This window comes from Barbus barbus (assembly GCF_936440315.1).
Source record: "Barbus barbus genome assembly, chromosome: 50".
Taxonomy (NCBI): Eukaryota; Metazoa; Chordata; class Actinopteri; order Cypriniformes; family Cyprinidae; genus Barbus; species Barbus barbus.
In genome coordinates this window covers 17,100,366-17,126,024 of record NC_136728.1, presented here as the reverse complement: position 1 = coordinate 17,126,024, position 25,659 = coordinate 17,100,366, and the positions used below count along the sequence as shown (strand labels likewise).

The following is a 25,659-nucleotide window of genomic DNA, read 5'->3' as shown; positions in this document are numbered from 1 at the left end:
AATTAAAAAGGATTAAGAAAACGTTTATAGGTATGATTTTTTGAATGATAAATAAAGTCCATATAGTGCTGCGTTGCTGAACATAATCGCAAGATGTCTCTGTAAACCAAGTGAAACCATGTCTTGAGTTTGACTTAATTTTTTTAGGAAATCTGAGAATACCCCCAGTCTCCTAAAAACAGAAGAGACCACACAATGCGACAGTATTGGGCAACAAATTTATATTACAATCTAACGATTTAAAGCGTTTTAACACCTAGAAACAATAGTTGAAACATAGTTAAACACATAGACATAAATAGTACAATAAATACAAGTAATTAAAAAAATATTAATACTTCTATAGTATATATGGTAATATTGTGTGTAGACTATAATTTTTTTTTAAAAATATTTTTATGCCTTGGCAATGTAACGGTTTATGTCATCAAAGCAGTTAAAAATGTATTTATTTTTTACACTGTTCTCTAGTAACTTTTTTTTAAACACTTTATTTTAAGGTGTCCTTGTTACACACATTACATGTACTTACTATTATAATAACAATTAAGTATGCGTAATTACATGCGAGTAACCCTAATCCTAACCATATATTACATGTAGTTAATTAATATTTAAGTACTTAAATGTATAATTACACTGTAACAAGGACACCTTAAAATAAAGTGTAACCTTTTTTTTATTGTATTTACATGTAACTAATATTTCCATCTGTATATTCTAGAGTAAATTACTTCATATTATTATTTACATGACAATTTTACATTACACCAACTGCAGTGACTATTCTCTTACTGGAGAAAAAAACTACATTTACATGATGCATATATAACCAGAAAGGGCATTTCTATAATTAATTAATTAATAATAATAAAAAAACATACAAGTTCAATAAAAGTGTTAAAAAGTTACTTGCACAAACACTGCAAATAAATGAAAATATACAACATAAGATTTACAAAACGTACAACATCAGACAGATGGGCAAGATCAGATTGTCAGATGATTGTTATTATTTACATTTCAAGCAAATGAAACATTATAAATTCTTCAGAAATTTTCTTTGTAGAAGTTGAAGCCAAAATGCTCGCACTGGGCCTTGATGACTTTGGCCAGAGCAGAAGAACCACAATAAAACACATGAACCTTTCCTTTCTTTTCTTCAGACACTTTCTGGAAAACCTGAAAATGCATTTAAACACTGAGAATCAAAGATATTGGGGAGAATAGAATAGAATAATGGCCTTGCATACCTTGGCCCAATCTGGTCTGCCTGGCTGTGTACGCGTGCGAAGGCCAGTGATGGAATCTTTCTTCTCTTTCTTGGCCAGCAGGTCCAGAGCCATCTGCAGACCTATGGCCTTCATATCATTCTTACTGAGGGCTGAAGTCATGTACATGTGCATCTCCAAAAAACGGCCTGAAAACATAAAAACAAGTATGATTGAGCCAACATTTCAGTGCCAAACCCATCTCCCTCTTACCCTCTGGCTCTTCATCTGCTTGGTCCATCTCCAGCTTGGTCAAGAGACTCACAAACCACTCAAAGGATTTCTGATCTCGGTTGATCCAAATGAAGTCCACCTGCAGGAAGTTAGAAGATAATTAAAAACCTCATGAGATTGAAGTTGTTAATGTCCATTAGCTTTGAAGCTATCTATATTCAGTGCCGACCACTAATATTAGCACCCTTGGTAAATATGAGCAGGCAGCTCTGAAAATAAATCTGCATTTATCTTTTTGATCCTTCATTAAAAAAATTCACAAAATTCAAAACTTTCATTGAAGTAAAACAATTGAAAGTGGGGGGAAACTCACATCATGAAATAAATGGTTTTTCTCCAATGCATGTCGGCCACAATTATTGGCACCCCTAGAAATTCTTATGAGTAAAATATCTCTGAAGTATATTCATTCATATTTACATTTTGTAGCACACCAGGGTGACTGAAATTGTCCAGCCATGACTTCCTGTTCCACAGGATTATAAATATGAGGAACACAAAGGCCACATACCCTTAATCATCCATCACAAGGAGTAAAACCAAAGAATATAGTTAAGAATATAAGAGCTTCACAAAATAGAAAGTGGCTGTAAGAAAATAGCTAAAGTATTGAAAATCCCTATTTCCACCACCAGAAGTTCCAATTAACTAAAGATGTTACAAATCTGCCTGGAAGAGGACGCATGTCTATATCATCTTAATGCACGGTGAGGAGGAGAGTTTGAGTGGCCAAAGAGTCTCCACAGCTGGAGAATTGCAGAGATTAGTTGAGTCTTGGGGTCAGAAAGCCTAAAAAAAATATCAAAACAGCCCCTACATCACCACGTTGTTCAAATGGGTTTCACGAAAAAAAACGTCTAGCTCATTCAAAAACAAACTCCAGCACTCTTGTCAGACACGACTGGAACTTTAAACGGCACTGGCTTCTATGGTCAGATGAAACATCAAAAAGAGCTTTCTGACAGCAAACCCACCAGATGGGTTTGGTGCAAACAGGGATAAAAAGTACCCCATGCCCCATAAATATACTGCTGGATCTTTAATGTTGTGGGCCTATATTTCTCCTGGAGGTCCTGGACATCTTGTTTAGATGCATGGCATCATAGAATCTATCAAATACTAACAGATACAAAATCTAAACCTGACTGCCTCTGTAAGAAATCTTATAATAGACCATGCTTGGACCTTCCATCAAGACAATAATTCAAAACAAACATCAAAATCAACACAAAAATTTAGTCACTGAGCACAAAATGAAGCTTCTGCCATGGCTGTCTCCGTTTCCTGACCTGGACCAGTGGGGTGAATTGAAGAGAAGTAGTACTAACATTGAGTTGTGGATCTGGAGAGATTCTGTATGAAATAATGCTCTCTGATCTCTTGTCAGGTGTTCTCCAAACTCATCAGGCATTATAGGAGAAAACTCAGAACTGTTATCTTGGGAAAAGGACGTTGCAATAATTGGGTGCCAATAATTGTGGCTAACGTGAACTATAGAAAAGCATTTATTTCATGTGATTTCTCCCACTTTCCATTGTTTTACTTCAATGAAAGTTTAGAATTTTGTAATTTTTTTTTAAATTTAAAGATCAAAAGGATAAACAAGCAGATTTATTTTCATAGCCACCTTTGCTCATATTAACCAAGGGTGCCAATATTAGTGGCACTGTACTGTAAAAATATGATCAATAAATCATGGCAACATGTTTAAATGTAACTAATTTCAACTTCATTTGTAAATTGTGATATTCAATAAGAAAAGATTTTAAAAACGGAGTTGAACTGTACAATTTACTAGATTAAAGGAATAGTTGACTCAATTTCAATTTGCTTAAAATAAAATATTTCCTCCTATTTATTCTAGTTTCTATTCGACTGATCACCACTCTTACCTTCCTAAGTTTCATTTCATTGTCTTTGATGGTTTCACACCAGGAATAGTTGCAGCTGGGGCAGTTCTGCTTTCTCATGCGATAACTGAAAATAAATTTTACATACAAATTTTTTAAAAAATTGCAAAGGAATTCATGCAAAGGAAACGTAAAAACTTGAATTTTGTGAATGGAGAGGTTGCGTGTCTCACCGGCACATTATACTCTGCAAAATGGATGCAAAGGGAGTGATGCCGATTCCAGCGCCGATAAGCACCGCATGCTCGGATGCAAAGATCTGTCGAGTCGGGGTGCCAAAAGGCCCGTCCACATAGCACTAACAAACAAAGGCATAAAAAAATGCATACAATTCCTGTAAGACAATCACTTTCAGTAAATTAAATAAAATTTTTTGTAATCAAATTACTTACCTTAATGTTACAATATCTGTGATTTTCACTCAATTTTGCTGTAAGCTGGAAGACAACAGAAAATAATTCTGGCTAATATGTATCTTACGTATATTAGAACCTACGTTCAGCTTTGCTCAGACAGAAAACTCACTTCCCTTGTAGCCGGAGAGGCGTCTCCCAGTTCTGCCTGGGCTACTGGGTCACTGACGGGCTTCTGGGAGTTTGTGTGTGTTCCACTTGTCCGGTACAGGGTCAATTCAACAGCATCATCCTTATTAGATGCCACAGTATTGTTGCAGCTTGCAGACTTGAACATTTCATTCTGCATGGAGCAGAGTTACATGGTTTACTAAAGCTAAAACCAAAAAAAGAATTTCATTACTTGAAATAAAATAAACATTAACTTAAAAAAAGCTTATTTGTGACCCTGGACCACAAAGTCAGTCTTAAGTGTAAATGTTTCGAAATTTGAATAAATAAGCTTTCCATTGATGTATGGGTTGTTATGATAGGACAATATTTGGCCAAGATACAACTATTTGAAAATCTGGAATCTGAAGGTGCAAAAAATATCCTTTAAAGCTGTCCAAATGAAGTTCTTAGCAATGCACATTACTAATTAAAAATTACGTTTTGATATATTTACGGTAAGAAATTTGCAAAATATCTTCATGGAACATGATCTTTACTTAGTATTCTAATGATTTTTGGCATAAAAGCAAAATCAATAATTTTGAACCATACAGTGTATTTTTGGCTATTGCTACAAATGTACCCCAGCGACTTAAGACTGCTTTTGTGGTCCAGGGTCACATTTCAGCTAGCTGCCAAGGCAACATTTTTTTTTTTTTTTTTTTTTTTTTTCCACAAATTTTTACTTAATTTAATTTGATGTACTAAAATAACAATCTAAACTGAAATAAAATTAATAAAAATGCATAGATATAAAAAAAAAAAAATATGAAAAAAGCTCAAATTAAACGGTAAATATAAAAATAAAACATTCAAAATATTAATTAAAACCATAATAGTGTCTCAATAATACTGCAGAAGAAGTGAAATTGTCTATTGTATTAAACTTGTTTTGAAGTTCTTATACTTTGCAATTTGAACTTGTTTTTCTATTAAATAAATGGCAATATCTGTTCCAAAAAAATACTGGCGAGAAGCCCGTAGATATAAAAAAGTAAATCAATAAGTCTTGGTAATGTCAATGACGTGATTACAAAATGACCCTAACTATAATGAATTTCATCAATAAAACATCACAGTAATGAACTTCTATCACTATGTGTTTAGATTCCGGCACTCAGCCAGTGGATGATGGAGAAAAGCCAAGACCTGCGTTCTGCTTTCATGGCGTCTGTTCCTCAGGCTGGCGGTGAGCCTCTTGTTGCTAATGGTTTGACTCTCTGGCTGTCTGAAATACTCGTACAGGCGGTTTGTCCACTGGCCCATAGAACGAACATGGAGCCACAGCATATCTGTTTGAGGGAACAAGAAAAAGTTTAACGAAAATATTTTGTTAAACACTTGCTTTATGTACATTTCTTTGTATAAAAGAAGTCTTGTTTTATCAAGGCAGATTGTCTGAAAACAATTCTTATTGTGTTAAATATTTACTTTATTGTACTGTTTTGTTAGAAAAATAAACTTGAATTAACAGACTGCCTAAAAAAAGTATTAAAAACAAATATTATAGTTTTGAAAATTTGCTTTGTGTGCATTTTTTTTGTTTTATTTGTTTGTTTGTTTTTTTTTGGGGGGGGGGGGTTCGTTAGAAAAAAATGATTTAAGAAAAATAAACTTAAGACAGATTATCTGAAAACAAGTAACAATTAAAATGAACAAGTAAAAATTGAAATTTTTTGTTTTTTTTTGTTTGAAAATTATTTTTTTAAAATAAAAAAACAATACAGATTGTCTAAAAACAAATCTTAGATGTGTTGAAAACAAAATCTTATTGTGTTAAACATATTTGCTTTGCATAAATTGATGTTCTTTTCCCTAAAAGGTGTTTAAATTGGTTTTGTTTTGCAGTTAAACAAACAAAAACTTTGACAAAATATAAGATTTTTCTGCAGTGCATTTTAATTGCGTTTAAATGCACATACTCCTGAAATATAAACAAATCACTGTCATATGTGCCCCTGGACCACAAACCCAGTCTTAAGTAGCACGGGTATATTTGTAGCATTAGCCGACAATATATTGTATAATAATATAACTATATGCTTTCCAGTTGTTTTACCTTGCTGCTCAGGGGCGCTGCTGATGGTAAACGGATGCCACTCGTACTTGGCGATAACAGGAATGTTTATATACACATAATCTCCAGGTTTAAAGTGAAAGAACGGAGGCCTCTTGATCACCAAATGTGTTACCTTTGAAATAAAAAGCAGTAGAGGTGAGGCTTTCAGCATGGATGACTAACTAAATGTTCCAGTAAACAAAATAAACCAAAATATGTACATTGGCTCAGAAGGTACCTTTGAGGGCAATAAGTTGACTTCAACTATGTACAGCCCACCTATGTGGGACACTGCTATTCCAACAAGTTTCTCAATGAGGAACACCACTCCTGGCACCACAAACCATTTCCAAAAGTTTGCACAGTGGACGATCAACAGGGCCCAAACCCAGATGTAGGAAAGGTGAGACCAGTAGAACACCTACACAAAACAAACCCTTTCTATATTATGCTTTGACAAAGCATATTTGAATGTTTTTTTTATTTGTTGGTATGCATGGCTGAAATAATGTGCTGAAATTTGCAAACAGAATTCTTTGCTAAATAGTTTTTAATGGCCTTGAAACAGCTTCATATTTTCCAAATCAACAGATATTCACAGAAGCCATGTGCAGATTGTTGCTTATCGTGAATTCAATCAGCAAGCCATCACCTCAAAATGACCACTGCGTCTGACGAACGTGCTGGAGCACACCACCATCAAGCAGATGAGAACCTGCAGAACAATGCCCGTAATGGAGGCGGTGCCTTTGACCCAGCCAATACCAGGACGGATGGTGAAAAGATACTCCCACAGTTGGTAAATGCCATCATTCTGAGACATACGGACTAAGAAGAGAGGGAAAGGAATATTAAGAAATATTCTTTATTAATATGTTGTTTTTGTGACTGTGTCGTATACTTTATACACAAAATATTAGATTGTATATTGTGTATGATATTATAGGCTTTAGAAGATTAAATTTAAAGATGAAGACTGGACTGAAGCACATAAGGTTTACTTGATTATCGATAAACCATTTTTGATGGCTTTTGAGGAACGTTTATTTGTTCATCTCTCAGTCATCACTATATCATCCTATATGAGACATAAAAGCCTGATGTGTCAAATATGATAACATCATATTTGCAACTCATGTGCAACTTTTTTTTCTTTTTTTAGATATTGTATAAAGATTCAATATACTGTTCAATTTCCAAAAAATAAAAATAAATAAATACAATAAATAAAATAAATAAAATAAAAAATAGATTTTGGGGACTATTATTTTATATGTCAGGCTTTATGGAGTTAAAGGGATAGCACAGTTTATGGAGTTAAAGGGATAGTGAATTTGATAATTTTTTAACAAATTTATTACAGGTTACCAAAGTTCATGACGTGAGCGCCAGTGTGCACAGTGGTGAAGATCAAGATGGCGTAGCCCACAATCTGATGCAGTAGAATGTTCTGGTCCAAAGGGAAGACTCTCACCAACCAGGTGGCACGTAGCCACGTCAAACACCGCCTCAACATCAGCACCTGTGAGACAAAACCTTCTGTCACTACAGGAAATATTAAATATTAGATGAATTAGTGAGCTCAACTCACCATAACAAAAGTGCAGTTGAGGTTGAGACACTGGCCGCAGCCCTTGGCCACCATGAACCAGGGGCCTTCATGTGCATTCTTCAGCATTGCGATGATGAAGAGGAGCACATTCAGGAGAGCGTACAGGCAGAGGAAGAACAGCTTGCGGCTGTTGTTGTACCAGTACGCCCGCGTCAGGTAACGAGGAGTCTTGCATTTCTTCTGCTCCAGATCAGGAGGTTTCAGCCAGTTGGCAGCACTGGTTGAAAACAAGAGAAAGTGTTTTTTTTTTTTTTTTGGTAATTTTGATAATAAATTTGGTACATTTAGGAGCATTTATTTTTGATTACACAGTGGTTAGTTCTGGTCTTTGGTAAAGAGTAACAAACCAACCAGCTATGATGTGTATCATAACATTACAAACTTTGATTCAAACCTGTAACGAGGGAAAGAACTACAATCCCTTTAAAGGAACACTCCACTTTTTTGAAAATAAGCTCATTTTCCAACTCCCCAGGAGTTAAACAGTTGAGTTTTACCGTTTTCGAATCCATTCAGTCGATCTCAGGGTCTGGCGGTAGCACTTTTAGTGTAGCTTAGCATAGATTATTGAATCTGATTAGACCGTTAGCATCTCGCTCAAAAATGACCAAAGAGTTTTGATATTTTTCCTGTTTAAAACTTGACTCTTCTGTAGTTACATCGTGTACTAAGACTGACGGAAAATTAAAAGTTGCGATTTTCTAGGCCCATATGGCTAGGAACTATACTCTCATTCCGGCGTAATAATCAAGGAACCATGGGTGCAGCAGGCGCAATGATATGACGCAGCACCTGAAAGTAGTCCCCAGCTAGGTAACTAGTTATGATATAGCTGGGGACTACTTTCAGGCAAAATAATCATATAGATACAGATAAATTGAGAGTGTAGTTAGAATCACTATATTACATTATTTGCAATGCTTCATGGGAGCGGATGGGCACTAAAAGTTATTTTGGCGCATGTTTTGATTCTCTTATTAGAGGAGATTTCCCTGCAAAATCATGGGTAATACTTTTTTTAGTATATTTTTTTAGTATAACAGGAATTTCATTCAGGATCTAAAATCTACCTAACACTGTTCAGGAAGCAGACACACTCTGCCAGTTCAAATCTAGATTAAAGACCCATCAGTGAAGACCCTGTCTCCTAGACGGCCATCGGGACAAGACCATAGGAACTAGATGAGTCCTTTGCACAATCTGACTCTGCTGCAGCCTAGAGGCGAATGACACTATTTCCACACACTATTCCTGTCTAAATACTGTAAAGCTGATATAAAACCACCCAGCTGATGTAAAGCTGCTATGACACAATTTGCATTGTTAAAAGTACTATACAAATAATAGTGACTTGACTTGACTATTGTAAGGGTTTAGGGTTGGGGTAGGTGTAGGTGTAGACATTAATAAAACAATGTGATAGGTAGCAAATAAAATTTCTTGTTATTTTATCGCAAGATTATGCATAACTTCTGGACGAAGCTGTATTCCTTAGCCACAACCCTAAACATGTGTTTTTACAAGTGAGCCATTGGTTTATTTAATTCATTCAGGATCTAAATGTTATTATTGTTTTTATGAGTGAGTCATTGAATCATTCTGTCAACTGTTTTGTTCAAATCTCAAAACCCAAGTTCATTCATTAATGGACCACCACTATTGTGTTGCTCAGACGTACACAACGGTTCACTTCATTTAATAGGCTACTATTTTTGTTGCCAAAGGAAAAATAATCAAAGTAACAGGCAAGTAACTGTAGCATACAAAAATCATTCTGGCAATTGTGCTGTTGATCTGAATATCATCTCTTTTGTAGTATAATCGTGTCCCACCTGATGGTGAGGTTCTCCATAACTTCAGGAAAGTTCTCCAGCTCTGCCTTCAGCTCTTCAAACGTGATGGAGCCACTGTTATCTTTATCAGCAGATTCGAACAGCGCCAGCGTCAGGTCATCCAGCTTTTCCTCAGGGAGCGAGATCGCACTCTCACGCAGACAGGATTTCAGAACCGTACGTAACTCATCTGGGTCTATGGAACCACTGCCTACATGACAGGTCAACACAATAAATAAATTAATGGTTTAACTTTGATTGTTTAAGAAACTGTGTAGGGTGCAACGCAAGTATGTTCCTGGATCTAAACTGTTTGTTGTTGTTGGCACAACATTACAGTCAGCCAATTCTTTGATATTACTCTTAGGGACTGTTATGATCTTTGTAATTTAATAGGAATGTTGTGTAAGGAACAGCAAGGGATAGGCCTATATACTGTATTAATACATCTCTTATTATCATGATTGTGTTTACATAGAATATCGCCAAAATAAGAAATGAAATAATTGGACCAGGAACATATTCTACTTGTGTAAATCACTTTGTGCATTTAACTTGGAAACAAATTTCCTAAAGCATTTCAGAATAATAAAATAAGCTCCATTGTCAGTATTGTAAGATTCTGTGATTTTATTTTTTTGTCTTGTGCTAAAATTATGACAATTACCACTAAATTTTAGAATGAAAGAGGAAAAGCTGATGGTATTTTACAACTTACCATCCACATCGTAGACCTGGAAGAGGAAGCGTAGTTTGTCTGTCTCATTGCCATGGATCAGAAGATCTAAAGCCTCGAGAAGTTCATCCAGACTGATGGAGCTGCTGCCATCGGAGTCAAACAAGGCGAAAAACCTCTCCGCAAAAAACGACTACAACAACAGGAGAAAAAATCTGAGATTTTTTCAGAACAAGATAATAACTTAATATTATACAGGTTTCCATGATCAGAAAGCTCACCTCTTTAACTTTCAGAGCCGTTTTAAACTCATCCAAGTCGATTTCTTTATCATCTCCTGCAATGCTTTCAAACTGCTTGGTGACCCATTCTAGCCAGCGTGAGTCTTCTTCTAGACTCATGTCTCTGCTTCACAGTCCACACACACTGTATTAGCATCATCGAAGACAAATGTAGTCTCAATCTCCTCTCAGAATCATATTTAGTCCATAACTGCATACATGTAAACAACTGTTTACAGGAAACATACACTTTTTCAGACAGTTGTAATGTACAGAAGTATCAGGAGAGTGGTTGAACAAAGTCTGATAAAAATTAATGTGTTACCAGTGAACTAATAATTGTTCTCATGTGGCCACATTTTAAACCGGTTAGTAAATAGTTGAAAGCGATATTAAACATATTTACCTGTGCATATATTTATGTATATACCATATATAGCCTAACATAGAAACAAACACTCACAGACAGGCAGATAGATGAAATGCATATGCATGGGTGTAACTACAAAGTTTACACAGTGACCCAAGAGAAAGCATTACCTTTAGATGTAAATCTTCTCAGTCTTTGTCTTTTGCAAGTATTTTCTTTCGACTTTTCATGAAAATATTCTCACAAAGAATAAAAAAGATACAGAGACTTTTATTGCAGTCTCAAGTTGTTGCTGTTTCAGCTAGTCCAGTTAATCACCTTTCAGAGGGAAAGAGAGAGCAAGACATACAGAGGGAGGCTGGACAGTATTGTTAAAGACATTCAATATCTCGTACACACAGCAGCAGCTGCCCCTGACATCCCTGCGCCTGCTGAGCAGTCCTAAGTACGACCCATACATGCACTGCTCATCACTAAATCACTGCTAAACACTAATAATATGTTTCATTCTGTCTACCATTATTATAAATCTACTAATCTGGAAAATTGCATTTTATTCACAGAAAAGTCATCTTAAAACACTACACAACAAAGAAATATATGTGTAAATGAAATTTTTATTCTGATTTGGCATTTCATCCCAAATATGAACTAATAGATTTAACACTCAGGTAAACTAAAACTGATATGTTGAGTAAAATATGGGAATTGACAAAAAAGGGAAAGTCAAACATATTTCACATGGTGGAGGGTCAAGGAACAAAAAATAACATCCTTCCATCTGTAAAAGATGTGTCATGAGTTCAAAGACACTTCCTTTAAGACCAGACTGATGCAATAACACATTTCAATATTCCAATGAAATCAGTCTCTATTCTGCAGGCAATGTGTGCTAGCTTCTCAAAGAGTGGGAAAGAAAAACAAAACTGATATCACAAGACATTTATTCAATAACACTTCGCTCAGAAGCTGAGAACCCGCATAAGGACCAACAAATGGCAAAATATGCTCGAGTCTTACAGCAGAAGTGGAATATTTCACATTGTATAATGAACTTCATTCAAGGAAAAAAACATTAAAGAGTAAGAACTATGCTAAAATATGCACACATTTTACATGCTCTATATAAATTCATCCTAATGTATTGAATGTGAGATTATAGGACAGTATCAGCAGGATGCCATCCTCTGTCACTCCAGCCTGACCCGTTTCCGTGGTGATGGGGGCGGGTCCAGAGCAAAGGCTGTTGGGGAAGAGGGGCGGGATTCTGGGATGTATTCCATACAGTATTTCTCAATGTATGGCCCAGCAATGTTCCACACCTGAATGCAACAGGCAAGAAACAATATGGCGTGAGAATGTTTGTGTAAATTATCTTATCAATTGGCTTGAATAAAAAAACATGGAAAAGTAAAACTAGGTGCATTTTTGCATGCATGTTATTGATAATAGGTGTATATTTATATATAACATGTATATACGTGTTCAAAAGTTCTGTATGATTTTTATTTTATGAAATGTATACTTTTAATCAGGATGCACTCATTTTTTTTTTTTTTTGTTGTCCATTATAAATCAAAGAATCCTGAAAAAAAATATTAAGTAGCAACTGTTTTCAAAATTGATAAATATTGTTTCTTGAGCACCAAATCAGCATATTAGAATGATTTCTGAGGGATCATGTGACATTGAACATTTAAACAGTAGTGTATCCAATTATAGTATGTAACAATTGAAGGAGCACATGATTTACGCATAAGCTAAACTTGCAGAAACTATAACGCACACTATAATGTAAATAAGTAAATCATGTTTTAAAACATTTATATTACAAAATGACTTAGAAAACAATGTTAATTTAAAAATTAGATGGATAGAAAGATCTACCACCTGCTTTATGATCCACCATGTTTTCATAATAATAGTGTTGCAAATACTAAGAAACAGTAAAGCTTACCTTTTGGTCTACAAGAAGCCGATGTACAGCTTCAATGTCTGGAGCCATGAATCTATCTTTAATCCAGGGCCTGGGGAAAAGAGAGAGAGAGAAAAAAGACAAAAATAAGTAGGAGAAGACAATGAAAGAAGCTTTTCCAATTATTAATCTGAAAGTTCATAGTACTGGAGGTTTTAGGGTTAGTGTATCATCATTTGACCTACTTTACTGTGGCTCGCACAAGATCATACACTTTCTCCAATGGGGTCGTTGTACGTAGGGGGCGTAGAAACTCAATACCCTGACAGGCAGCTAACAACTCGATAGCTAGCACTGTAAGGAGATATAAAACAGACATATTCTGGTTTGCTATTTGACAAAATTATATATTCCGATCTGTATTTGCAGATTAGTGGTTAGTAAATCAAAAAGTACAAAAATCACAAAATAAATAACAGAAAGTCTCAACCCCATCTTCTTGAACAAAACGTACCTATACATTTGTACATTTTCATATGATCTGCTTACACCCCAGTGAGGCTTATGTTTAGAAGACCTTCATGCTTAAAAAAAAGAATTGTTTTCGTACAATGTGAATATTTTTCTAAAAATCATACTTTTTCATACAATGTGATTTAAAAAAAAAATTGCATGTTTCGTACGGAAATGTGAAATTTTCAAAAATATAAGAAAAACATTAAACGACACTTGGACATAAACAGAACATCCCAAAAACATGAATGAGATCATAAAAATTTGTACGAATTAGCCACCATTTCACTAAAACGTTAATTAGTTACGAATTTGCCATGAGACTGTTGGAAAATATTAAGTACCGTTCCAAACATTTTTTTCTAAAAATCACATTTACCAAAATACATGATTTTTAGAAGGAAAGAATCGTACAATATGTACAATTAAAAAAAATAAAATAAATAAGCAAGCAAGCAGATCCACTCCTAAACCCAACCATACAGTGGGCATAAGTAGAAAGCATGAAAACATATGAATGAAATTATGCAGTTTGACATCAAGTCGCTATAACAAACTAGTTACGACTTGAAATTCTGTTGGAAAATATTAAGTACTATTACAATTTGTGCTCTTGTGCCTTGGTGCTCCATTAGGGGGCACCATTACAGTAGCAATTTTAGCTAAATTGAACGGTGGATGGTGTCAGTAGGTATATGAGAGGTTAATATAAGGTTTTGGACCTTGCTCGACGTGCTCGACCACTCTGAGGGCTTTTCGTGCGGCCCAGCCTCCCATAGACACGTGGTCCTCTGTGGCCGCACTAGTGGACAGTGAGTCAATAGAGGAGGGGTGGCAAAGCACTTTGTTCTCTGAAACTGCAGACAGAAATGCATCTGTTTTAGTTAATGGTCAACATGACTTCAGTACAATAGTCAAAATTACACTTTCTAGTATTTGGTTAAAGAAAGCTATTCTCTTCTGAACTTTGTGATGCTAACCAAGAGCAGCAGCAGTGCAGTGTGCAATCATGAATCCTGAGTTCAGGCCTCCTTCATTGACCAGGAACGCAGGCAACTCGCTGAGAGAGGGATTGCAGAGACGCTCAATGCGTCTCTCACTGATGGAGGCCAACTCGTGCACGCCGATAGCCAAATAATCAAGAGCCTAAGAATGGAAGGAACGAATCAGCAGAGACATCACCCAAACTTTTTGCTAAATAAACCCTATTGTGTTGAGATGAAATACCTTTGCTGGATATTCTCCATGGAAGTTTCCGCCGGATATGGTCTCACCTCTTTCTGCAAACACCATCTAACTTCTAGTCAAGGCCAAAAGTACTGAACTAAAGAAGAGGCTGGTGTAGTTATGGCATTGACCAGCTAATCAGCCAAACCTTGACACCAAACCGATTATCAGGAGGAATAATTAAAAAGTCATTCATTTTTGAGGCAATTTGACGTCACATGACCAACAGACACCATTGGTACTGCAACACAAGTTCAATGTTACGATATTGTAAATTCAGATAAAAAGGATACAGGATTATCTGTGGCACTATTGATTTCTGTATTAATGATTTTCTTGACAAACTCAATTGTGTCATTGACGATTCCATGGACCTGCAAAATTTAAGGCAAAATCCATTAAAATATAGTTCACATGGGTGTCAACCAGCTTTTACAGTATTTGTAGATTTTCTGTTTTCATTTTCAATTTATAGCAATTTTGTTATTTGCTTTTATAATTTTTATTAGTTTTAGTTATATTTAAAAATATTACTAGGTTGATTATTATTGTAGTTTTAGTTTTTATTAATTTCCAATTAATTCACAAATTTAAAGCAAACTAAATTAGACTATTAATAGTTTTCATATTCGTCAAACAGTTATTTAAATTTTTATTTTATATTTCCAATTTAATTTTTAGTAATTTTATCAGCTTTTTTAAATATTACTATTTAGGGTTCAATTATTTTTACCTCAGTTTTAGTTTTTATTTATGTCCAGTTTGTAATTTTAGAGCTTCAATGTAATGCTATTTCACTTAGTTGCCAACGCAACATTTCTAATTTCCATCTAGTTACCTATAGTTCATCTAATATCGCTATTTTGTTTTATTCAAGTTTTATTTCAATGAACAAAAATGGTTTTATAGTTTTAGTTAAATATGATAATAACCTTGGCATCAACAAAACATACAATTTATTTTGGACGACCCAGAATGGGCCCTTATGTTACCTGTGGACAACAGCGCATGGTGTAAGCATCTTGAACCCTGTCGCAAAACCGATGGCTCTCTGCAATTATTGAAAAATGCAAGAGCGGTTACCACCAAACTGTTAAAAATTAGCTTTATTGGAGCACACGAACACTGCGGGATTCACCTGCAATTTCAGACGGGTGGTGATCAGAGTCTAACAGGGATCGGAAGCGCAGGGCCACTTCCTTCTGTCCCGGATGAGGTCGCAGTTCATGAATATCTGAAAGAAATTGTATATATTTTTTTCAGCAAAATTGTGTACTTCCCATTACTCCACCATTGTATAACCAAAGCATGTGCTCAGAGAACTGGTGCAGTTTTGCATTTGTGACAGGGACTGTGACTTTGTGAAGCAGTGTTACACAAATCTGTTTTGTCTCCCAAGCCATGTTTTGTCTGGCAAGTCTGAAAGTTTACTGCAGTGTTTATAGTTTCTGTCTGCAGAACTGAGAACAGTGTCTAAATACATCTGCTCAGATCCAGCCCAATCAAATCACATGTTTACACAAGCTCACCACTATCAAAGGCTTTGGTGGTCCCTTTGAGGACTTCCAGGGTCAGGGCAGCAATGATGTCAGCCTGCCGGGCGATGGCCTCTGCTCTCTCCACGGCCTCTGCTCCCAATGAAGTGATCATCTGAGTCCCATTGATCAGAGCCAGCCCCTGTGGACAGAGATAAACATAACCAACACTTTTATCTTTAATCACAGAACTATACTACTGAACCACTGATCTGTCTGTCTGTCAATCAATCTATTTATTTATTAATCTATTCAAATACTCTCTATATAAAAGAGATCACCACTAAAATCCAGAACAGTCTGAAGAACTGCTGAGCACCCATGTTTTAGCGCACATATATAGTTTATAAAATCTTTCTTCTCTAGATTGTCTAGTTTGTAACTTTGCTACACAAAAATTACTTGTTTTAAAGGTTACAGTGGGTTCTAAGAGGGGCTTCGCTGTTAAAATAGACCAGGCAGGTCAAGGACACACATTTCTGACACAAAATGTTTTTCTAAGTCAACAGAGATAAACATGTTGACTGCACAATGGGGGGATTAACCGTACCTCCTTTGGCTTCAGAGATATGGGCTTCAGACCATGTGCTTCCAAAACCTGCAGGGAACACAAAGGTCAAACATGACTTTAAAGGCTAAATGAGGAGAAATGTGTTTATGCGTTGCTTTCATTATCCTTAGGACAAAGATGTGCAACCAAATCATCCATTGAAAATGAGCTCACGTATTTGGCGTCCGCCCAGCCACTTTTGGGCGACCACATTTTGCCTTCTCCCATCAGACCGAGGGCGAGGTGAGAAAGAGGGGCAAGATCTCCGCTCGCGCCTACCGTACCCTTCTCCGGGACGTACGATAAACAGGAGGCTGAGAAGAGAGTAAAATATCAGCTTGGGTAAAACTCTTTTGAGGATGAAATTCAAAGAAACCCTTTGCTAATGTTATTTCAAAGACGCAGCAACTAACATGAAAGTGTTCTTTGAAATGGCACACCATGTGTTATTTGCTTTGCCAAAGAAACCAAAATCCCCAACAACACCCTCTTCAGTTAAAATAATGCGGGATGCATTAATGTACCATTGAAGGCTTGTATCATTCTGTGCAGTGTCTCCGGTGAAACCCCGCTATGCCCTTTGGCCAAAACATTGATCCTCAGTGCAAGCAGCATTCGAGTTCTTTCAGGACTTAAAGGGTTTCCTAGACCTACAGTGACATATAATCAAATATAGTAATAAATATATATTGGTTAAATTATATCAGTCAATTCATTGCAGGAATTTTTCTTTGATGAATAAATATGTTCACATATACACTACCGGTTCAAAGATTGGATTCATTAATATTTTTGTTCATGTTTCTGAAGGAACTGCTCACCAAGGCTACATTTATGTGATCAAAAATACAGTAAAAACAGTAATATTGTGAAATAATATTACAATTTAAAATAACAGTTTTGTTTTAAAATGTATTTTATTCCTGCGATGCAAAGCTGAATTTTCAGTAGTCATTATTCCAGTCTTCGGTGTCACATGATCGTTCCGAAATCATTTATACTGTTATTTCACAATAATACTGTTTTTAAGAGACTTCTCAAAAACATTTTAAAAATCCTAATTTTTCCAACCTTTTGACTTGTAGTGTATATTTCATTTGACTAAAATATGTCACACCTGAGGAGTGTGAGCGCAGAAGATTTTCTTGAAGCTCCCTGAAAAAGAGAAGTATGTGAGATGCTGTTAATTGAAATGCAAAACATTTCAGGAGTAAAAAATATTCGATAAATTCAAAAACTATATATACTTGAGCTTGCTGACTGGGATGACAGTCCGGGCAAATTTACCAAACCCTGTAGTGATGCCATACACAACTAGAAAAGGAAAAAGAAAATATTGATGGTACCATTTATGAAATCCTACATAATTTAATATTTATGCAAATTATTTAAATATTCATGCTCCAGCAAATGTGCTGTCTTGCACTACATTTTTACATTTGTTTGCAGCATTTTACCATCTGTAATCTTTAAAATAAAGGTTCTTTGTTGACATCTATTGTTCCATGAAGAAGCTTTGACATCTTTGGAACCTTTCCATTGCACAAAAGGATCTTTAGGTTATTAAATTGTTCTTTATACTAAGAAAAATGGTTCTATTCACTGAAAGGTCCTTTGAGCAATCCAATATGGTTCTTCTATGACATTGCTGTGAAAACCTTTATTTGGAACCTTTATTTTTAGGAAAAGGACTATTTTTTTATTACTAACAATAGAAACCACATATATTTCCTTTATGCAAGTGGATGTCATGCTCACCTTTGTTTTCTTTCACAATGGTGTCCAGAAGCTCTCTTGATTGCACAACCTTTTGCTCAGCCTCTGGTGTCAGCTGAGGGTCAGATCACAGTGGTGATGCATTTCCAAAATGTAAATGCATTTCCTAAGTGTAAAATCTTCACAAAACTTATGTTGAAGTCCACCATAATTCTACTTACCTTAATCTTATACAAGCCTTTCCCTAAATTCACTAGATCAGTTGAGGTCAGGCTGTTCCCATCTAGAGAAATGTACTAAAAACAGACAGCTGTCATTAATACTGTTTTACTGATGCGAGTAAAAATGCTGTGTTTAGTAGTGATATTTCATACTTACTTGCTCTGGTTCTCTGTATGCTCTTGTTCTGTTTTTAACATTCACATTAAGGATATTTTCAGAGTTGTTAAAGTTTACACATGGACAGAATAGCTAAACGCTTTTGAGAGACTTTCCAAAAGATATAACAATCATTTACATGCAAGTCTGTATTTTGTCAAAAAATAAAATAATGATTCCAAATGTGAGACTGCGTGAAATGTTATATACGTAATAATAAGTAAAGGTTAGAAATCAGTCATAAAATAAAAAAATAAAGGTCAAATCAATGCATCCTTTTAGTGCAATTAAAATAAATAAAAGCTATAAACTGCACAAAAAATATGAAAAATGCATTTAAAATTAATTAAAATATCACAGAAATTAAGCATTAAGTATCACTTTCCAGGTCTATATTTAATATAATGCCTTTAAATTATCTTAATTGTGGGATTTTTTTCAGCAAAAACTGATGTACGTGCTTAATTGCAACAACTTTAAATTTCTTTTTAATTTATTTATTCAATTAAAACATGATGATTGTCAATATAAAGATACAGATGTGACGTCACAGGCTGACTTGGAATGAAATCTTGTGACATGGTGTCCCCATCAAAAGCTGAAGATAACAGTAAAATAACGTTATTGACTCATCTTGCAAAACAGGATTTAGTATTTGTAGTAAACAGTCTCCAAAGAACAGTCTGTCCAAAGCCAGCCAAGAACTGAATGATAGATCAATCTCTTGACAAACACTGAATATGTAAACCATATTTGTAACATTACCAATTTCAACAAAGTCATTATCCTCAAGCACATCTTCTATGGTATCGTCATTGTCCAGCAAGCCCAATCCCTGACATCTTCTGACCACAAAATGCACATCTTTGATGTGCTGGATCCCTCCATTGTCAGGTTTGTTCTTGATGTAGCGCTTGAGAGCTTCAAATCCCAACCATTTAATGGTATATGTGGCATCTTTGCATGGAACAGTTAGCCACTCGTCCCGAACGTGGACCGTGAAACGAGGCATCATTCACGTTGGATTGAACAAACACGGGCTGATACCTGAGGAGAGCGATCAGCAATGCAAATCACTTCTCACAAGGCGCAATGAACCAATCAAAGGCTGTTCTGTGGACCCCTCCTTTACCACAGAACAGAGTACATGGTGCAGTTTGAATACGTTATCTCTGCACCAAAGGTTCTGTGTTATAATACGCTTGTCAAAAAGATTAAAATCTTTCAGTCAACAAACTGTCAGACTGAGTGATTCAGTTTAAGTTTGCAGGATGTAACATTTTGGCATCAGCAGCAGCAGAATACACATACATTGCCACAAAAAGTTTTCTCCCACCAAATTTAATATTTTCTGTATTATCGGCAAAAAAAAGTGAGTTTAAGGAATTTAAAAATAAATAAATATGACTTCTGGCCCCAAATATATACTCAACATATAGTTATTTACTGTCACTGTTATTGTTATTTTGACAAAATATAATTTGGAAATTATTTATATTCAATTAAGATAATGGCATCAACTTTCTATATACTACATTTTTCAAATTTATATTTAGAATTTTAATTTATAAGGATGCCTGAAGCTGAGTAAGACAAACTATTCCAAAAGTTGACATGATTGCACAAGAGGCCGAAAATGCTTCCACGCACATCTACAACAGTTTTATAAGTAGGGAGCTCTGCAAAGACACTGACAGCAGTGCTGATGACATAAGTGAAGTGAAGTGACATACTGCCAAGTATGGTGACCCATACTCGGAATTCGTGCTCTGCATTTAACCCATCCAACGTGCACACACACAGCAGTGAACACACACACACCGTGAACACACACCCGGAGCAGTGGGCAGCCATTTATGCTGCGGCGCCCGGGGAGCAGTTGGGGTTTCGGTGCCTTGCTCAAGGGCACCTCAGTCGTGGTATTGAGGGTGGAGAGAGCGCTGGACATTCACTCCCCCCACCTTTGGATTACGAGTCTGACTCTCTAACCATTAGGCCACGACTTCCCACAAAAGCACATTCAAATAACACATTCACAATAGTCCTGCAGCTCAACTCTTCTGTAGGAAGAAAATCAGCCTTAGACACTTTTTGTCATAAATTAAATCCAAATAAGATGTCTAAGCAAAGTTATTAATTTGCAGTGTTTGGTAGATCAAATTTAAGTATAACCGAAGATCAACGCGTCTCAAACATAACCTATAAGTCACTTCAATATAAATTTCTTAGTAGCATTGCTATTTTTGAATTCATGTAGCTTTTCAGCAGCAAAGATTATTAATTAATAACAGTCAAATTGTAGATGGACCTTCGTGACCATTGAGATGCATTAAAATGTTTCAGCTTATGGCAAGCCAATTTAACATTTAATCTATAAGCCACATTAGTATCTAATTTAATGTTACTGGTACTTATTTTTTAAATACTAGTATATTTTCCATTAAGTACTAGTACTTAGTCATTAACTACTACTGCTTATTCTTTAGGTACTAGTGTCTTTTGTAAAGTTACTAGTACTTATTCATTAGATCCTAGTACTTAATCAGTAGATACTGGTACGTTTTCATTAGATACTAGTGCTTATTTATTAGGCACAAGTACTCATTCATTAGATACTAGTACTTATTGATTAAATACTAGTACTTATTTATTAGATACTAGTACTCATTTATTAGATACTAGTACTTATTCATTAAATACTAGTACTTATTCTTTAGATACTAGTACTTATTTCAATAGTGATTAGTAACTATTATATTGTTACTAGTAACAAATTTTCCATTTTTTCCATTGACTTCTATGGGTATCCGTCATTGAGATATCAACTATTCAGTTTTGACTAGTAAGTATTCCACTAGTGACTAGTACTTAATTTTTTAAATACTTTTACTTATCCATTAGATACTAGTACTTATTATTAGATACTAGTACTTATCCATTAGATACTAGTACTTATTATTAGATACTAGTACTTATCCATTAGATACTAGTACTTATCCATTAGATACTAGTACTTATCCATTAGATACTAGTACTTATCCATTAGATACTAGTACCTATTAAATAGACACTAGTACTTATCCATTAGATACTAGTACTTATCCATTAGATACTAGTACTTATCCATTAGATACTAGTACCTATTAAATAGATACTAGTACTTATTCAGTAGATGCTAGTACACATTTATTAGATACTAGTACTTATCCATTAGATACTAGTACCCATTAAATAGATACTAGTACTTATTCAGTAGATGCTAGTACACATTTATTAGATACTAGTACTTATTCGAAATGTTACTAGTAAGATTTTTTATTTTACTAGTACATTTTTTAATTGAACTCTACTGTAGCCATTTGGACTAGTCATAACATAAGACGAGTAAAAAAGCAGATCTGACTAGTAAGATAAGAATTGTTACTAGTAGTAATCACAAAAGATACTAGTGTCTAATAAATAAGTACTAGTACCTAATGAATAAATACTAGATACTAGTCACTATTGCAATACTTACTAGTCAGAAATTAAAAGATGATATCACAAACAGAATAACTACCACTACCTGTTCATTTGGAGATATCTTCAACCTCATAAAGAACTAGTAAGAATGTATTTGGAGATATCTTAATTCAAACAAATCATTACATAAACATGAGTACATTTACTTTTACATTTATTCATTTAGCTGACGCTTTTATCCAAAGCGACTTACAATTGCTATATATGTCAGAGGTCGCACGCCTCTGGAGCAACTAGGGGTTAAGTGTCTTGCTCAGGGACACATTGGTGTCTCACAGTGGATTCGAACCCGGGTCTCTCACACCAAAGGCATGTGTCTTATCCACTGCGCCATCACCACCCCAGTACCTCTCAACCGTCCAATCAGAGTCCACATGGCAATACATACATTAATATTCTGATTTAATTTGATTGTTAAGTAGGGCTAACTGGCTTTGTATGTTAGCCTACCTTGCTAATTGGTTACCAAAAAAACACAAAGAAAAGATTACAAACCTGTTGTTCAACAAAAGTATATTGACATGTTTTTACTCCAAATTCACATCATAACATCAGTCGAGCGTTTGAAATAAGTTCCTTTTGTGATCTGACATGGTTTCATTAAACAGAATGAGGCAGAAACCATGCCACTTTATATTATTACAGTGATAAAGGCTATGTCGATTAGCACTGCATTTTAAACATACTTTATTCTTATAAAAATACCCGAGATGGCTTGAAGAACATAGATAAAACCATATATTGCTGCAATCATTGTTTATTTTCTTTATGCTTCATCATTAAAACATCTATCTGCATGTTAGCTACTAGGCTACATAAGCAGCGAAAGCTGAATGTTTTTGTCCATGTGAGGGATTTCCTGGAAGTGAGTCTCACTAGTGGAGTTTCGTGAGGGCGCTCTCCGGCGAAGAGTATGAATGAAAAGAAATTACATGAATCGAGTATTCGTTATTGCTCACAAAATAACGAGTAAAAATAGCTCAAATAATTATGAACTTTGAGGTAAACATTTTTCTTCAGTGTAGAGAAGTGTAATTGTGTTTCCCTTTTCTTGCAGCTATATTTATTATTATATTTATTCTTAAATACTCAGTTTTGTATATTATAGTGAAATAGTGTTATTACAAAAGTAATATTCCTTATTTTGTTTAATGTTTTTATTTATTGGTATATAAAAACAAATTGGCTGACAAAATCGTGCAGCCCTACACGTACAGAAAACCTGTTTTTTTTTTTGTTTTTTTTATTAATAATGTTTGGACTTTTTCCAAATAAAGAAAATGTTTTTCTGAAAACCGTAAGGTTCGGATTTTGTGTGCCCTGTACAGAACATTAATGTAAAAACATTCAGTGTCTGTAGCACCAGTGTTATATACAAAAACATTAAGGTACAGCCCTGATATGATATTTATTGTTTTTACTGGAGGAAAAAGAGGAAAATAACAGATAATAAAATTGGTGTCTTATCTCCATCCTGCCATTAGAGGTCACTCGATGACCAACAAACACATTAGACTACTATGTTTATGTAATTACAGTGTTTACAAAACTGACAAAATAGGTTTTCTATGTGCTTGTGTACAAATGATTGTTTCTTTTCTATGTGGTTTCCACAAAAAAGTACATTCATCTCCTTTCCGTTTCTTGTCTAATCTCTCTCCTATGTGTTGCTGGTTCATTAATATTCAACATATGATTAGCATACTGGGCAGAAATGCTAATTTTAAAAGTACTAGTGTCTTTTAAGTTCAGGATATCTCTGGTCTAAAAAGTTACTAGTAACTAAAAAATAAGAACTAGTATGTAATGAATAAGTACTAGTAACTTTACAAAAGACACTAGTAGCTAAAGAATAAGCACTAGTAGCTAATGAATAAGTACTAGCACTTAATGGGAAAGATACTAGTATCTTACTTTACTTTCCTTTACTTACTTTTAGTCATTTAGCAGACGCTTTTGTCCAAAGCGACTTACAAATAAGAAAAAGTAACTAAAACTAAAACTTACAACTCTATAAATACCTTATACCTACATATTTAAGAAAATAAAGAAATTAAATAAAATTGACACATGCATATAACATTTCAATAATAAACAAATAAATGAAAAAACTACAATAAAAAGCGATACTTCTATCCCTTGCCGGTGTCCCTGCCCGGTGGAGTCGCACGGTAGAGTTGATGATCTTTACACTCTTTACTTTTAGTCATTTAGCAGACGCTTTTGTCCAAAGCGACTTAAAAAATAAAGAAATTAAATAAAATTCTAAAAAATAAGTACCAGTAGCATGAAAATAGATACTAGTACGGCTTATAGATTAAATGTTAACACGGCTTGCCATATCAGCTTGTGGTGCAAGTACAATACAAAAACATTTAATCAGCATTTTTCCATTCTTTTTAAGATGAAAAATATTTAAACATGCTTAAAACAAGATGTACATGAGAAGCCAAATTGTTAATTTTTTTTACAAATGACAAAAAAATTGGCAAAATTACCAAAACTCACTAAATTTTAAAATAAGAACTAATTCAAAATATTAATGTAACTATAACAGTAATGATACTAAAATGACCCTGTCTTGCAGAAATATCCTCATATTTGATTAAACGTTCCAAATTATGCATCTCGCATAATTTTTTAATTAGTTGTTTATAAAATTGCATTATTGTTATTTATGCTGTTTTGATATAACAGCTTCTAACAAAGAAGCAGGTAAATCTAGACAGTTGGCACTCTCTCCAGGACAGACAGTGAATAACTGTGGTTGTTGGCAACAATTAGTCCTAAACAAATGTTATTTGCATTTTTAATTAATTCAGTGACCAAGATACCTTGACAACGAAGATTCTATAATGCTTCGACAACTTCAAAGATCATCAAGTGACACAGCCTTGACTCTGAGGGACAGAAAAAGGCAGCAGTTTTGGCATGTTTACGGTGACAGTGAGGAATATTTTAAGCAGGCATGTGTGACACAATCTGGCAGCGTCTTCAAAACTCTTCTCTCTGTCATCCAGTCAACCACATACACACACACTGTGTATCTCTTTCTAAGTCTTTCCTTTACATATTCTCACATCTCAGTTTCTCCGGCCCCCAGACTCTTGGAAAGAGGCCTTTACAATTTCATCATTCACTGCATCCTGCCATTGGCCAGACTCCGGCTTAAAAAAAAAAAAACCCAAGTAAACACAGAACCGCAGACGTTTGCTCCAGCCTGGGGCATGAGGCATGAGAGGAGCCCCTTGTGTTGGATCACACCCCTCAGGTGCAAAGCACTCTACATATTTTGGACCCCTGAGGCCAGAAACATATCTCAAAATATTTAGCCAAAAAGTTCATATTTTCATGAGGGGGAATATTATTTTTTGAGGTTGGATGTAAAAGAGACATATAAAGTGTAAAAAGGTTGTTGGGCACAGTGAAGACTTTGGTATCAGAAATCAAAATAAGAATTTGAGAACATTAAATATATGACGTACTTATAAA

The 25,659-nt window shown here is 35.0% G+C and overlaps 2 protein-coding genes across 2 annotated transcripts; both read right to left on the bottom strand.

The window, feature by feature from the left end:
• Positions 1–678: 678 nt before the first annotated feature.
• LOC306868163 (NADPH oxidase 5-like) lies at positions 679–10,561 on the bottom strand (the record flags this gene model as incomplete). Its single annotated transcript, XM_079414214.1, has 16 exons — positions 679–1,182; positions 1,254–1,420; positions 1,485–1,584; positions 3,398–3,482; positions 3,589–3,713; positions 3,808–3,852; positions 3,941–4,111; positions 5,131–5,273; positions 6,041–6,173; positions 6,279–6,461; positions 6,693–6,868; positions 7,409–7,562; positions 7,632–7,869; positions 9,485–9,695; positions 10,203–10,353; positions 10,442–10,561. The coding sequence occupies 16 exons, from the start codon at positions 10,559–10,561 to the stop codon at positions 1,051–1,053; spliced, it is 2,334 nt and encodes a 777-aa protein (XP_079270340.1). The 3' UTR covers positions 679–1,050.
• An 858-nt stretch (positions 10,562–11,419) lies between these two features.
• LOC306868259 (histidine ammonia-lyase-like) lies at positions 11,420–19,697 on the bottom strand. The gene is made up of 20 exons (XM_079414352.1): positions 19,411–19,697; positions 19,183–19,243; positions 18,646–18,673; positions 18,489–18,563; positions 18,310–18,382; positions 17,799–17,865; positions 17,669–17,706; positions 17,076–17,201; positions 16,726–16,865; positions 16,552–16,599; positions 15,996–16,143; positions 15,605–15,700; positions 15,459–15,517; positions 14,760–14,840; positions 14,467–14,532; positions 14,220–14,385; positions 13,962–14,096; positions 12,972–13,080; positions 12,769–12,838; positions 11,420–12,133 (listed from the first exon to the last, which is right to left on the bottom strand). The coding sequence occupies exons 1-20, from the start codon at positions 19,658–19,660 to the stop codon at positions 12,002–12,004; spliced, it is 1,968 nt and encodes a 655-aa protein (XP_079270478.1). The 5' UTR covers positions 19,661–19,697; the 3' UTR covers positions 11,420–12,001.
• Positions 19,698–25,659: the final 5,962 nt, after the last annotated feature.